We start from the raw sequence: 16512 nt of genomic DNA on the forward strand, positions 1-16512 counted from the left end.
CTAATATAAGCTATACATTACATAAACATAGGCCTAAGTATAGGGTCAGAATGTTAACAATACACATTAAAAGAAGGACAAATAAACAGGTTACTTTAATTTATGAGAAGAATGAATTGATTCTAATTTGTTGTCTAGTTTGTTCATACAACCTGCTGTTTATTCTTCTTTTTTATTTAATTTGGACACTGTTAGGTTTGAACTAATATAGGCTATACATAACATAAACATAGGCCGAACTATAGGGTCAGAATATCAATACGCCTTTAAAGATGAACAAATAAAAAGGTTACTTTATGAAAACAATACATTGATGTACTGGTGTTTAATTTTTTTATTCTTCTTTTTTTCTTTCATTTGATAATTTGGACACTATAATACAGGCTATGCATGACATAAACATAGGCTTAACAATAGGATCAGGATGTTAACAATTCACCTTTAAAGGACAAATACAAAAGGTTACTTTATGAAAACAATAAATTGATGCTAATTTGTTGTCTTATTTGGTCATACAACCTGCTTTATTGTTCTTCTTCTTCTTTTTAATTTTATTTGATATTTTGGACACTATTAGGTTTTAACTAATATAGCCTAGTCAAGTCAAGTCAGTTTATTTATTTAACACATTTAAAAACAACAGATGTTGACCAAAGTGCTTCACATAACACAGAAATTATCAATCAAAAACAACAAAAACAAAGCAAAAAACACAGTCATAAATAAGAAGATATAGTAAATTAATAAAGGCATATAATATCTTGGTGACATAAAATTGTAGCACAAGCAGCGATTGGACAGCCAACAAATAAAACATACAATCGAATAAACACAAGAGCCTATCTACCGATAACAATTAAAAGGCTAAAGAAAAAAGGTGAGTCTTCAGACGTGCTTTGAAGACTTCGATGGAGGGGGAAGTTCTAATATTTAGTGGCAAAATATTCCACAATTCTGGGCCGACAACTGAAAATGCACGATCACCTTTGGTTTTTAACTTGGTGCGTGGAATGAGGAGCAGTGATTGGTCAGCAGATCTAAGGGGTCTGGAGGTGGAATAGGGGATGACCATATCAGAAATGTACCCTGGTGACAGTCCATGCAGTGCTTTAAAAACAAATAAAAGGATCTTAAGCCTGTAAGCCTAGCTTATACATAACATAAACAAAGGCCTAACTACAGGGTCAGGATGTTAGCTATACACCTTAAAACAAGAACAAATAAAAAGGTTACTTTATGACAGCAATACATTGATGCAGTGGTGTCTAATTGTCTGCTGTTTATTCTTCCTCCTCTTCTTTTTAATTTCATCTGATATTTTGGACACTATATTATAGGCTATACATAACATAAACACAGGCCTAACTATAGGGTCAGGATGTTAACAATAGGCCTACACCTTAGAAGAAGAACAAATGAAAAGGTTACTTTACTTTATGATAACAATAAACTGATGCAGTGGTGTCCAATTTGTACATGCAGTTTGCTGTTTCTTCTTCTTTTTTTAATTAATTTTTTATTCAATTTTTTATTTCATCTGGACACTATTAGGTTTTAACTAATATAGGCTACACATAACATAAACATAGGCCTAACTATAGGGTCAGAATATTAACAATACACAATCAAAAGAAGAACAAATAAAAAGAATACATTACCTGAATGAATTTGTACAAAATGTATTATAATACTTGTAAAAGTATTGTGAATATTTTGCGATATGTTATGAGCAGTTGTGATAGGCCAGGTATAATAACTAGATTTAAAGATATAGGTCTACAAGTAATACAAGGTAGAATATTGCAACAAAAATTATTTGATTACTGATTAAGTGCTGCGCTACAGCATATCTGAACTGAATACAGTGTCAAACATATTTGCAGTGTATATGCTCAACTAATAATTAAATCATCTTTAATACTTTTTTTTTCATTAAAATAGCATTATGTGATTTTGGTTGATGTTATTTTCTGATTTTCATCATTATAATTTGTATCAACATTTCACGACAAAACTTACAGTAATGTTAAATAAAACTGCAAAGCCAGTGCCGATTTAATGTGGCTTGCTTTTGTGTGACACTGAAACCGCAAATAACTCTCTGAATCAAGGCCACATAATTTGTATTCTACATTTATTACAACATGCAGCCGGTTAGCATCAGAATAAAACTTGATTTCAGTCAATATCTTGATGCACATGTACTTAGAGACTTTAATAAAAATGAATGTGCCACCAACATAAAAGTGTCTATTGCATCAGCTTCTCTGTGTGAAAGGGCATGTGGAGTGTTCTTCCTTTAAGCTGGAATGGGGGGATTGTCTAGTTCACCTTTCACCTCTTGATTCAGTCATGTGTGAAGTCACAAAATGGAGGCAGAGAATTTCAAGTTGCCCCCCTGCCCACACAGATGTAAAATACAAGATTGTTAGAAAGTAGAGCAGTTTAAATGTACAAACTATTAGTTACTGTGTTTTGTCAAAAAAAAGGAATAAAAAGTGATGACAAAATTAGTAAAAAAAAACAGTAAACAAATATGGAAATTATGTTAAACCGATTATTATAAAGAGATGAAATTTCTAAAGTGCTTTTCTGCTGGATGACATAAACACTTCATGTTTTCTGCTGTTAAAGGTTTGATGAATGCTTTAGTTTTTGGTAAGAACATCAATTATGTGAAGCGTAGACTATATCTGAATTTTAAAAATTATTTCTCACTTATCAAACACTAGAGGACATAATTGATCAACAGGGAAGAAAGAGAAAGAGTTTGCTTTCAACAAATTAAACATATATCGCAGGCCCATTTTAATGTCTGACCTTTCACTGAGATTAATTCAGTTTAAAAATATAGATAGCTACAAAATGCTATGTGGTAATATATCCAATGCAATATGATGAATGCAAAAACAACAGTTTGACAAGATATCGGATTCTTTACTCAATTCAAAACAATACAAGCCATTACTCAACTTAAAAAGTTATTTCTCAGCCAGTGAAACAAAAAGGGAGGAGAAAATCAGATGCTGAAGGTTTAAAACAGCACAGCCGTTGCTTCCTATAGCAGAGAGGATAAAACATTTATGTGCTCAGTAATATTTGATGATTTACGTACATTGCCAGAGTGATAAGGCATTATGTTTCGATCAGAGGGGATTCCCTACAGCACACAAAACAAATCCAACAGAGTCTAGAGTAAACAACAAAAATGCTTAGGTTTAACTGGGGTCGATTAAATCCTCATGCGTTTTAGGCTTGGTATGATTACAAGTAAGAACACCAGTACTAATACATCTGTGTTCAGCATACTTAAAATATTTGATTAAGTCTTTACTCTCAGCAGAAATTCTTTGTATAGAAATAATAACATAGTTTCATAAAAACCTAAAAGCTCGAAATTGATTCATTAATTTAAGTGTTTGCACCATTTTAGTTCTTTTTTCGTAATTCTTGTACTTATCGTACTCCTATTGTTACTCTAGTAGGCACTGGTTTTTGCTTTTTGCTCCTTGAAAGGACATCTTGTCATGTATTTTTGTATATCTTGCCCGATATTTAATACTCTATTGTTCTAAAACTGGGCCTAGTAAGTGACCCTGACCCAGGGAACCCACTTGTTGTCTGACTGATACTGGTTGTGAGTTGTTAAAATTGTGGTTACTCCACTTAGTGTTAATGTAATTTGAAGCACTCTCTGGCACAATAATTTTCTTTGGGAAGTTCTATTGAAATAAATGAATTGCACTGAATTGAAATCAGTGTATGCACTAAGATAATTCAAATATGTGTTACAGTTGGGTGAACTGAAGGGGATTTTTTCCAATTAAACTGCTCCAGTATCATGTTTAAGTTTTATTCTGTTTCAGAAAATGCACAAGGAACAAAGTGCAATTGGGCAAAATAGAAAAACCAAAGTAACAATGAAACAAATGACTTGTTTGTTTTAAAGGAGATTTTTTTTTTTTTTTTTTGACAAAAAAAGTCTTGCGTTAAAGAATGCATGTTATAATTATTATATAATTATGCAACATGTAAAATTACTGGTTTGGTGTTATAATGGTATGCTAAACAATTTAAATTATACATTTATGGTAGGTCTATGTGACATACCATAAATAAAGTCTTTTTCAAATATCACTTTCAGCATTTTAGTTTTGAAAAAATTATGTTAAACAAATGTTTGCTAAAAGTCTTAAAACCTGTTGGTGCAAGAGCTGTAACTGGTGATACTATGCTAACTTTGTTTTATGGTAATGTTTTTTCTTCTTCCTTCTCCGATTTGCGTTTCGTCGTCATATCTTTTGAACCTACCCGGCTGCCGTAGGTCAAACTGTGTGCGTTCAGTTATGGCTGCTCTCTACGGAAGTCACATCAAGCTGCCACAATAAAGTTACAGCATAAGTCGGACACGATACTTTACAGTTATTTATTATACCACCTAACAGTGACAGTGGAATTTCCCATAGATTATCAACGTCTGTACATCACAGTATGATATGCTAACTATTTTTAGCTAATCTTTGGCTACACAGTTTAGCTAACAACGTCTTTTTCTTTTAATTTGAAGGTTAAAGTACTCGAGTTCCGGTGTAACTGTAGCATGTGTTAGCTTAACGCTTCCTCTCCTTGTAACCTCATGAGGCTTCTACATATTCATACTGTAATGGCTGTCAACAGCCCCGTTTTAATGCTGGAGAGTTAAAGGTAAGCTCAGCGGTGTAGTTTCAGGACATTTAAATGTATGTAATGTGATTTATTTTGGATTTAATTCTGCCGAGCACTTAGCATGCTAAGTTAGCTGCTGACAGACAGCACACTCCCATTCTACAATGTGGCTGTTAGCTCTTGTACTGTTTGACAGACTACTGTAACATGCATGTTATAGCCCAGCACTGAATAATTATGCAAAGAAGGTGTCTTATAGTTTAATAAAAATATGTGTCAGTCAGCTAATGTTACTGTATTGTGGTCATGGTTTAGATTGAAGAGGCAAATTGACAACAGTTAGACTTTTAAGTAGTAGCACGTCCATACATGTGTAACCTGGGTGTTTGAATTCAAAGTTTTACACTTTATTTATATGCTAAAATTATTGTGTGTGTGTGTGTATATATATATATATATATATATTTATATTAATTCACTCAGACAACACATATCCCAATTTTCTGGCTGTAAATATTTATTAACAGTTATTATAACTGGTGTTGTACATAGAAATATAAGTAACAGTGAATGTTAAGTGTGTTTTATTCATGATTTTTATGAGGGGAAATTTTCTACTTACTTATATTATACTGTGCTGGTCCCTGGATGTGAAATATACAATTTAATTCATATTTGTGACAGTTATCATGTTTGATCTAACAAACATTTTGAACTGTAATGTGCCATAAATGTTACAAACTTTATACTATACACTTAAAACATGCGCATATTTTTTATTTTATGCCTTTATTTAAATCAAAATTGAGTGGCTGAAAACTGGACACTCTTATTATTTCCATATCTGCCTTTCACCTTTTTTAAATAATAATAATAACTTTATTTATATAGCACAATTTATGCATAAAATGCAATACAAAATGATGAACATACGAGACAAAAACATTTGAGATACAGATACATTTTTTTATAAAAATATAGAATAAACAAACAAAAAAGAAAAAATAAATTAAAATTTAGTTGAAACTACAGGTTGAGCTAAGATAAAAATAACCATTAGTTAAAAATACATTTCAGGAGAAAGCAATGGTAAGAAGATGTATCTTAAGATTACGTTTTAAAGTTTTAACAGATGTAGAGCCTCTAAGACCCTCAGGCAGTCCAAGGAAATTGAAAAGCACTATTTTGTAGGCTTTTGACCAAATTTGAAGGGACATTTTGTACAGATAGAATAAATCCTCTCAAATGACAATAAATAGCAGTTTGCAGTAAATTACTGACAGGCGTCCTAGAAATTGCATGTTTGGTCGATTTAATTTGCCGTTTGCCAGCTGTCTTTTAAAATCATGCCTTTGCCTTTTTAGTCTGGCAGATTAATGGCAGCCTCCGTGCTGTGTCGACGGGTGCCCAGGCTACGCTGCCTCCCAGGCTTGAGGAAGGACTTCACCAAGGCTAAGCATGTGTCTGTCAAACAAGCAGATGAGACTGATGATCATGAGGGGAAGAAAGGAATACTGCAACACCAGGGAGCCTCTCCCCAAGGAGACTACAGGCTGTATTACAACCCCTCCTCATATCATCACTCCGTGAGGAACTCTGCAACCTCCTGGAGCCAAACAGATAATGATGAGGATGATCAGTGTCTCCCTACTCTCGCACCTTCCTTCTGGCAACAGAGCAATCGCTACAGTGTGAGTTGCTCGCGGCAGCTCTCCAGCTCGAAAAACACACTTCTTGACTTGGCTTTCAACAAAGACCCTGAACCTGAGATGCCATCAGTTTCACCGTATCACAGAGAACCCACACAGCCAGATGTTAAAGTAGATTCACGTGCCTTCATGAAATGCCGGCCTGAATATGCCTCCATGACCCTGGACTTCACCCAGCGGCCTCACCCAATCGAATGGAAAGAGGCCCTGCGGCTGCTCCAAAAAGTGGCCGTTTTAAGAGGCCGCATGAAGCCATCGGATGTGTCTCAGTTTTTTGTGGAGCTCAGCCACTTGCACCGAGACAAGATGTCATTAGTGAGGAGTGACCAACGCTTTGTGATACTTCTCCGATATTCTGTTGAACACCTTCGCCTCTTAACTCAACCTCAGCTGCTGGAGGTGCTGCAGTCATTTGTGTGGCTGAAAATGCCCTCTGACCACACTGTGCTCTCGCTTTATGAGGCAGAGCTGAGCCGCCGGGCCAACCAGATGAGTTTACACCAGCTGCTGTTCGCTGCTGACTTGTGGCGCTGTATTGGCAGGCAGGTACCCCAGTTCTTACAGCACCTCTTTGATTCAGTCCGCCTGCATGTGGGACAGATGGGGGTCCCTGAGCTGGTGCAGCTGTTATATATAATGGGAGAGGCGAGGCAGTGCCCAAAAAACTTGATCCATCCTGTAGAGCAGCTTCTCATGCGTCATTTGCAGCAACTCCACCCTGAGGAGGTTGGTACTGTGTGCTTGGGGATTTTTAAAACCCAGACTTCACTATCTGAGAGTGCAGTGACTCATATTTTTGATAAGGCACACTCTTTTGTGGAGGAGATGAGCGACTTTGCCATCGTGAATGTGCTGAAATTACTGCGTTTTAGCTACCTGCTTCACAAGGCGTGGCTGCAGGCCATGGCGCGGGAAGTTCCTCAACGGGCCCACAGGATGGGTGTCAAGGGGCTGATGCACGTGGCACTGACCTGTTCAGCACTGCATTACCACGATGATAACATCCTACTGGCAATTGCTGAGAGAGTTCCCTCCTTGGTACCACACTGTAGGAGCAAAGACTCGTGCAAACTGCTGTGGGCCTTTGGCACATTAGGGTTTCTGCCAGACCAGAACCCAAGCTTCTATCCGAGCCTTACAGAGGCCCTGAGAATAAGGAAAGCTGAATTCCAGCGATACCCAGAGCATCTGCTTACTGGTCTTCTAGGCCTGGCCTTTGTCTCTGAATTCCCAGAGGACCTAATTACATTAGCTTTGAGTCCTGAATTTGTCAACTTGGCACTGAAATCCGCACAGCTGGAGCTGAAAAAAGACTTGTTCACTTTAGATGAAACCGTGGCTCTAGAGTTGCCTCGGTGGAGTGGCCCGCGGCTAAGCAGCGAACTGAGAGAGGAGGTGGCAGAAATGCTGTGGAAATTTGCTCAATCAGACGTGTGCCAGAAAGCAGAGGTTCTGGAGGCAGAATCTGTGCTGCAGGATCTGCTCGGGGGAGAGAAGTTTGTGTGTAAGAGAATGATTCTCCCCCACACTCGCTCCATCGACCTGGAAGTACATCTCAACTCCAGTGGACAGCCGGTACCTGTGAACCCAGCATCCCACACAGTCACACTAACCCCGGAGAATACATCATCCACATTTCCTTCTTATCAAGGTTGGGGGCGAATGAATGTAGGAGTAACTATAACTGAGGATCTTTTGGCACAGATAATAAATGCAAAAAACACCACAGAACCTTTAACCCCGTCTCCCACAGCTGAGCCTGCATCTCTGCACAGAGTTGAGCCAGACGAAGGTGGGAGACTGTTTGACACAGGGCTAGATCTGACCAGTGATATCATAAAAACTCTTGCCAAACCCAGCAGTCGAGGCTCAGCCCCTCAGGACACCAATGGCACGGTCAAACTCGCTATCCAAGTTTCCAGCAGGAACCACTACTGCTACCACTCACAGCAGTTGCTGGGCCTTCATGCCATGAAGAGGAGGCACTTGAAGTTGGCAGGCTACACGGTTGTAGAGCTCAGCTACCAGGAGTGGGCTCCCATGCTGAGGAAGAGCAGGGCAGAGAAGCTGGCTCACCTGCACTGCAAAATCTACAATGGTCTGCAATGATTCTGTGACCTTCAGCAGGCAAAAAAAGAACATTCACAGCAAACTGGGACGGCAAACTATGTTGGCACTTTGGCTTCAGGGCAATCTGTAGTTTGTTATGAGTGAAAAGGATCTATTCAGAGGAGGAACAGATGTTTATCTCAACCCACCATTGACTTTTTGTACATGTTTAGTCATTTCAAGACACTTTTGTGAAAATAAAGCTATGAAAAAGTGCTTTGCTCTTCACTGTCCTGGTCATGATTGTGGCATGATGTCATCACACATAGAAGTTATACTGGTTTGTATTTATTATCTAAATTTTCTTTTTAGTCTTGAATGTGCAAATTCCTTCCAGGATCTGCGGAAGAGTTTACAGAAACAATGTTTTACATCATACTTAATCACACTCCCTCATGCATGATTGTCTTCTCAGAGGTCAGTGCATCTGCTCAAGTGTTTTTAAATTGTGGGCTGCTTTGCACACCAAAGGTCGAACTTGATCTTTTTAGCTGATGTGAACGTAGCAGACTAGTGTTGTTTTTTGGTGGCTGCTCACAAAGACTAGAATCTGTTATGTAATTTGATAAATGATTTAAACCCTCCATTGCAATTTACCAGTGATGCAGAACCTGTTAATTACATATCTCAAACAGACTCGTGCTTATTGTTGCAGGCCTGGTTGGAAATAGTGAGTGAAATTCCCCAGTGGAGGTGAATGTGTTTTGTTCTACAGTTCAGTTTTTGAGTTTTATTTTCCTTTCAACAATGCTTCTGAACCAGGGTGTTGGGCTGTTCTTTTAATGTTCCAAGCGAAATTGGCCCCCTGTATTTCTGAAGCTGTTTTGAAGATTTTCTTTCTTCATGACTAGTATGGCAATGACTACAAATAAGGTCTTTTTTTTAAATGGTGGGCCTATTTCAAAGCCCCGTGGCAGCTGGAATTGATTACTTGATCTGGCCTGCCTTTATATGACTACCAGCTTTTATTTGTGTGTGTGTGTGTGTGTGTGTGTGTGTGTGGCTTTTTTTAAACCAAGTTTTTAAAAATGAAATTACTTGAACATTTTTAAAGAAGGACTCTACAGTCTAAGTTATGGGTAACACTTTACTTAAAGGTATCTACATAAGAGTGTCATAACTATGACACGACATGGTCATGAACTTGTCATAAACATTGTGTACATGTCATAAACATTTATGACTGCTGTCATTAAGTGTCATTCGGGTTTTGTAATTACAAGTTGACATTGTTTGGGTTGTCTTGATTATGACAACTTGACATGAACCAGGATGGCATTACCAGAAGTTGTCTTAATGTTAATATCAAGTTGTCATTATAAGGACATCCCAAACAAATTTAATGTCAACTTGTCATGACAAAGATGACTTCTGGTAATGTCGCTTTGATTAATGTCAAGTTGTCATAATCAAGACAACCCAAACAATGTCAACTTGTCATTACAAAAACCGAATGACACTTAATGACAGCAGTCATAAACGTTTATGACATGTACATAATGTTTTTGACAGGTTTATGACAGTGTCATGTCATAGTTATGTCAATGTCATGTCACCCTTATGTAGATAGCTTCAAGTAAAGTGTTACCAAATTATGTTACAATGAAGAATATTTTTTCCTAAGAAGTTTTAAAAGGTGAACTGAAGATACTTTACTGAATATTCTCACAGTTGATAATCAAGGTGGTATCACTGTTAAATTAAGGTGGACTGACATGTTGTGAAAAGTGTCTGGAAACCCTGGATCAAAAAACTTTGAAAGAATAGTAGCGGCAATTGTGTATTTTTGACACATTTATATCTTTCAGCTGCTTTTGAGTAGTATTAATAGCTAACACCTTAGTAGTGCGACGCATTCTGTTTAAATATGTGTGTTTATTCACAAGATGGACAAAATAACAGGATTTTATAGTACAATGTAAATCAATACTGCAACCCTAAAATGCATGGTTGGCTCAAAAGATATAAGATGTTGAAGGCTTCACAAAAATCTACATTCCTCAATGCGAAACATGATTTCTAACACAGATCATGCACAACTGTAAACACAACCTCTGCAACTGTCTGAGCATACCAAGTGACAGACTGGACGCAGGCTCGCTGACTCTGGGAAATGAGTCCTTTCACACCGGGACACAATTGATGTTCCCATGCTCGACTCCTCCGTGCGGCGAGAAGATGACTTTGCTCTGGAGGTCATCTGTCCGTCTTTCATTCCACCACTGCAGCGGCATTGGGGGGTGGGGGGGGGTGGGGGGGGGGGGGTGTTCACAGATGTTGCTGTTTGTATTTTCACCTGTGCTGCAGAGGTAGGAAGAAGTTGTTTTTGTTCTTTGACACGTTATTGATAGGATATTGTTCTATCACCTTGTATGAGCATCGAGTGGTGTGGAACAACAGAAGTGGCTTGCTGGTTGAGCTGTCACATCACATTTGTTTAAGTTTTTACAGATTTATTTTGACTGACAACACAACTTGTGAATGTGGCGCAATTCAAAACAGCCCAAGGTCTGAGATGGCTTCCATCAAGTTATGTAAATGTGTTTGTCCAAAAACATGAAAAAACATCACTTTGGTCTTTTCAGAAAACCCAGACAAAATTGATTTCTAGTTGATGGACATTGTTTCATTTAATAGACTTGCAAAACAATGAAAAATTTGAAAAAATAATTTGGTGTAAAACAAAGCACTGTTTACGTATACAGGTTTGGGCACATCCGTAAACAGGATATCCTTGTGACTTCCTGAAGAAAAAGCTGTGATGAGACCTTGGTGTGCGCTGGAGAGACTACAGGTATGTTGTGTTCCCCTTAAAATGTTTCTCCTTTCCCTCCCTTCCCCCTCCTTTCCTTTGTGACCCAGAAACCAATGTTAGTGCTTCCATTTTGCCAGCTGTCCCAATACTGAGACAAAAACAGCTTCAAGGTCTCTGAGTAGGAGTCATTGTATGAGGGAAAAGCAGTATTTTCAAAGGCACGTCCATTAATAAGCAGACACAACAAGCATAAAAGCTTTATATATATATGTGCTATATATATAGTATAAACATTGTTACAACATGAACTGTACAGCCCCGTATCTCTTCAAATCTCTTTGTTGACTGTAAGTACAATAGGAAAATAGAAAACAAGACAGAAAGACTCATGTTATAATCTATTATTATAGACTAGAAATTCAGGCTAGGACCACAGTAGCAGATACACATAATATCAGCAAACTGTCCTAATTCTTTTTATTTCTGTTTCCTTACCTTACTTCCTTTAAAGCAGATGTGCCAAACATACGGCCTGGGGTCAGAAACGGCCCGCCAATTGGTCCGATCCGGCCCACTGGACGGCTTTGCACACCTAATAGTGATGCACCTGTGGAGGCTAAGAGGTGCCAGGTTTCAGGAGCAAGATAAACCGTGAGTAGCTTTCTTCACTTCTGTTTGGTGTGGTAATGTCTGGATGACTACACAGTAGTGGAAATGTAAAGAAAAATGCACATGTAATGACAGTGAGTAGTCGACTGACTGAATGTGGAAGAACTGAGAAGACATCACGGGCTGTTTGTCATCTGTTTTGTGAATGGATGAGCATATTTAAAATCTAATTGTCTTGTCTGTTTAAATGTCTTTAAACAAAAAAGGTTAAAAAATGGAGGTGTTTGTTATTTATAGGATATTTTTATAGGATATTTAATGGTTTTACAGGTCTGGCCCAACTGCGATCAAATCGGACTGTATGCGGCCCATGAACTAAAATGAGTTTGACCCTGCTTTTAAGGGAAACACCACCTAAATGAAGAATTCCAGTTTCTTATTTCCATGGCCTGTGAAAGTTCAATCAATATTTGTGAACATGAGCTACTCTCTCTTGAAGCCAGAAACTCATCTTTTCTTCTTCTCAGTTCTGAAACATACCCAGTTGGCCTCCGATGTCATTAGATGGTGATGGTTGCTTGAGTTTAGGTTGTGACGTCAGGCGACCAAAATGCAATGTCAGGACGTCTACTGCCAAGGTCAGTTTGACGTAGAATATTGACGACAGATGACATTGATATTTTGTTGGTCTTAAGTTGTGTTGTTAAGTAACCCAAAACCCAATGTCTTCCAAATGCGTCATGCCAAAGACATCTTGACGTAGAACGACAACATTCAGTTGTGAAGTATGGAGAACTGTTATTGGAACTCAGCATATCCACAGACACCTGGTAGCTGCACATTCTTATACCCATAATAGTAATTTAGCAACCACAGCGGTACAATTAAACACCACATCGTTACAGTTCAACGGACTATTGCAAACAAAAAAGCCCGGCCCATGACCTCTTAAAGCTTTCAGCTTCATTGCTGACCCTGGCTAACGTGTGTTTGTGTGACACAATTTCTGACATAGATTCCCTCCACTTGAAGATCTGGAGGTGATGCACTCTTCCAGAATTTGAGGATCACTCAAGCAGCTGTGACGACCCCTACATTGATCACAACAAGGTCATGTTTTGATACATTGGGTAATACTGTTTGGTCCCCCATAAGGCATAACCATGGTGATTTAACCCGATTTTTAATCCGAGCAAAATTTAGTGACCCTCCACTGTAAGAGTCCAATGTCTTCCTGACGTCAGATTGATGTCCAGTGCCAGCTGAGTAAAACGTACCCATATACTCAGAACATTCCCCTCTTTGTACTAGATGACTTCACAAATGTAAGTTTTAGCTTTGTAGTTTTGGATTTGGGAAAGAGTTCTTGTTTACTTATGTATTTGAGCTACTGTCTTAGACCGCAGGAATGATGTATGAATTTTAAGAATGGGCGTAGTTTCCCTTTAAGTTAATGGGCGTCAAGTGTTATGAAGGGAGGAAAGGAAATGAGCAGTGGGAAAGACAAATTCAATCAACTTTGCATCTGCCAGCGTGCGTGGGAGCGCTCGATGACCCCCTCAGGAGAAGCCGGAGGAGGCTGCTGGGAACAGTGACATTCTGGTTGCTCTGTTGCTCCCTGATCAGGATGAATGAGAGGAGAATGAATGGGTAGAGAGGTGTCACAGACTGTGTTACAGACTGCCAGCAGAGGGCACTCTCACCTTAGGAAACTGCACATCCACAATATCTCTGACTGACTATGGAATAGTCCTGTGACTCCTTGATATATTTGTGTAATATTCTCATCATGTAACTCACGTTAATATGAATGCAGGGTGTGAATCACTGTGTTCAGATAACAGTTTTAACAAGCTCGGAAAAACATAATAAAGAGACACCCATTTTACATTTTGTCAATATTACAAGTTTTTTAACAGTATAATTAATTTGCAGAGCCAACAAAAGAGACGGAAACACATCTGAGCACAGTAGGTACATTTTAACAAGGTGGAGACGAGACAATAAATACCACTCCTATTCTTTGCAGATCTGAAAAACTATAAAAGAGAATTCACATTTTTGAGCACTTTCAAGTCGGTGCTACCCCTGCAGCTACAAATTTCACACTTCTGGCTGTGCAGGAAGCACGCTTTTGAAGTTGAGATGATTCAGTTTCTCATTTAGCACCATTTTCTTTGGATTTAAATGCAACTCATTGGATAACCAAATAAATCCCTTATCCGCGTAGGGAGAGAAAGAGTTACCGCTGTCACTGATGTTGTGTCAGCTCTATTATGTTTTCACGTTGATGCTAACAAGGGCAAACATGTTTGGGGAATAGGGACTGCCTGCCACTGCCTCGGCTTAGATTGGATCATTATGCTGTTGTTATACTGTATTCTGAGTAATCTACCAAGCAAGGTGCTAAACGCTTTCTTATTTGTTCATGACTCACTGATGACAAGAAATTTATGGAGCCGTTAACTTGCTATAAACAAAGGTAAGTAACTAGAGAATAATCATTAGGCTTAGACTCTATTTTCAAACGTGACCAGTATTTCACCCGTTAATGGAGGAGGCTCTGGTAGAGTGAATGCTCTCTCAGTAATCCCCGTCTTATTTGCATTTCAATTCTTTTGCCTTTCTCAGCCTGGAAACTAATCCAGCGCAGTCTGAATGTTGCCTAAATTTGCATCAACATTTAAGTTATCTCACCACAGAGCTACTACTGTCTGTCTGCTGTAATTCCTTAACTTAGCTTATTGTAGGAGGCAGACAAATCCTAATGTCACATATTTTTTAAGCGTTTATGCAACACCTCATACTGCTGCTTGTCACAGGAAGATCCACTTCATAGACTTAATCGAGTTCGAGTGCAAATGATTTTTCCCTGGAGAGCGATGACAAATGAACCCCATCACAATTTTGCACGATGATGGCACTAACTACTCCTGGCTGTCTCTGTATCACCCCCTCTCAGTGCCACTTCCTTTCTGACCCCTTTCGGTGGCACTCAATAATGTGTCTGGATCCTTGCCTTTAAGATTCCAAACACACACACTCTGCTAAACCAACTGCTGCAGGAGCGCCACTGATAGGGAGTGTTTGCATTCAGCTCTTGTCTTTGCTGCTATTGATAGACCTTTATTAACTTAACCAAGTTCAAGATTTGCTTTTTGGCTCCTTGTTTTATTAGGGGATAAACCTTTTTACCCAAAGAGCATAATGGATTTGGATTATTAGTGTTGGATTTTTGGCACTTTAAAAAATAAATAAAAATAAAGTTTGCAAGGGATTTCTTGTGCTACTACACAAGCTACAGTCTCCTGTGGATTGAAAATATATGATATAAACATCTTACCAGGAGCACTGACATTTAATTAAAGCATTTCACAAGACATAGCAATGGGGCACTAAAGATTTCCATTTTCATCCATAGAAACATGATCAATTAGTGTCAAGCAACTTAGCAAGCAGACATACATAAATAAGATCATGTTCTGACTGAGGGCAGCCTCTAGCTCATTGAGTAGAGTGTCCTCCCCATGGAGGCTATAGGAGTTTGCATGTTCTTTCTGCGTCAGCGTGGGTTTTCTCTGAGTACTCCAGCTTCCTCCCACAGTCCAAAGACATGCAGATTAATTGGTGACTCTAAATTGCCCGTAGGTGTGAATGTGAGTGTGAATGGTTGTCTGTCTCAATGTATTAGCCCTGCAATAGTCTGGCGGCCTGTCCAGGGTGTACCCTGTCTCTTACCCATTGTCAGCTGGGATAGGCTCCAGCCCCCTCGTGACCCTCAAGAGGATAAGCGGTTACGAAAATGGATGGGTGGATGTTCTGACTGTGATCACTCTCTTGCCCCTTTTACACAGCCTCTTCAAGGTGTGAATTTCACGCAGTTATGCCGCCTCACTGTTCTGTTTAAAAAGTTACAATCGCAGAACAGGGGGACAGAGTTGTCTCGCCTTTGAGGCCGGCATCAGCGCCAAAATGATGTCTATATAAACAGGACAGCCAGCAGGACGGCATCAAGGGTGGCAGGGTTGTGACATGTTGATGACCTGTTATGTGTGCAACCCACTGCAGGAGATTTAAAAAGTAGCAGGTAGCAATCGGGAGCTAACTCGAAGAAGAATAGCAGCTGAAAATGTCCACAAATTGGAAAAACAATGAGGTCCAGAGGCTCCAAATTTTCCTCCAACTAGAGGACAGGATTAGCTGCTGTGTAACAAAGATGGTAAATGATTGTTAATGCCAAATAAATTACATTGTTATTGTTTATAAAGTGCTGCCAATGCATATATGTTATATGTCACACAAGAGGCTGATGCTGCCATTGTTTTGTTCTGTGCAAAAATGCAAAAGCGGCATGTAGAAGGGACTTCATAGCAGCTCTATAATGCAATCTCTGTGTAGAAAGGGCTACTGATGAACCTAGATGAACTACAGTTGGTGCCCCCCGCTACTGTCCAACTGATTAGCATTAGATCTTTGGACAATTTTCCCTCTTATTGTTATTATTTTTATGTAAATTTTATTTGTTTACAGGCAGCCGGCTCTTTCGCCTGAAGGAAGATCTGCCACTGCATAAAATTACCCATAATGACCAGAAGGCACATTAAAGAAAGAAGTCTGAACACAAACAACAGTAGTAGTGATAACATGCAGCTTGGCTACTTAGTT

General features: G+C 38.9%; 1 protein-coding gene and 1 long non-coding RNA gene across 2 annotated transcripts in view; both read left to right on the top strand.

Annotated features, from left to right (window-relative positions):
- The first annotated feature begins 4566 nt into the window (after positions 1 to 4566).
- fastkd5 (FAST kinase domains 5) lies at positions 4567 to 8698 on the top strand. Its single transcript, XM_033613936.2, has 2 exons — positions 4567 to 4704; positions 6030 to 8698. The coding sequence occupies exon 2, from the start codon at positions 6042 to 6044 to the stop codon at positions 8481 to 8483; it is 2442 nt and encodes an 813-aa protein (XP_033469827.1). The 5' UTR covers positions 4567 to 4704; positions 6030 to 6041; the 3' UTR covers positions 8484 to 8698.
- Positions 8699 to 11183: 2485 nt separating this feature from the next.
- LOC144466865 (uncharacterized) overlaps positions 11184 to 16512 on the top strand; it is a 70033-nt gene continuing 64704 nt past the window's right edge. Inside the window, exons 1-2 of the long non-coding RNA XR_013493274.1 lie at positions 11184 to 11277; positions 11750 to 11889. This is a non-coding gene — a long non-coding RNA (uncharacterized LOC144466865). The remainder of the gene's footprint in view (positions 11278 to 11749; positions 11890 to 16512) is intronic.

The sequence above is a fragment of the Epinephelus lanceolatus genome, chromosome 14 (genome assembly GCF_041903045.1).
Source record: "Epinephelus lanceolatus isolate andai-2023 chromosome 14, ASM4190304v1, whole genome shotgun sequence".
In the NCBI taxonomy this organism is placed as follows: Eukaryota; Metazoa; Chordata; class Actinopteri; order Perciformes; family Serranidae; genus Epinephelus; species Epinephelus lanceolatus.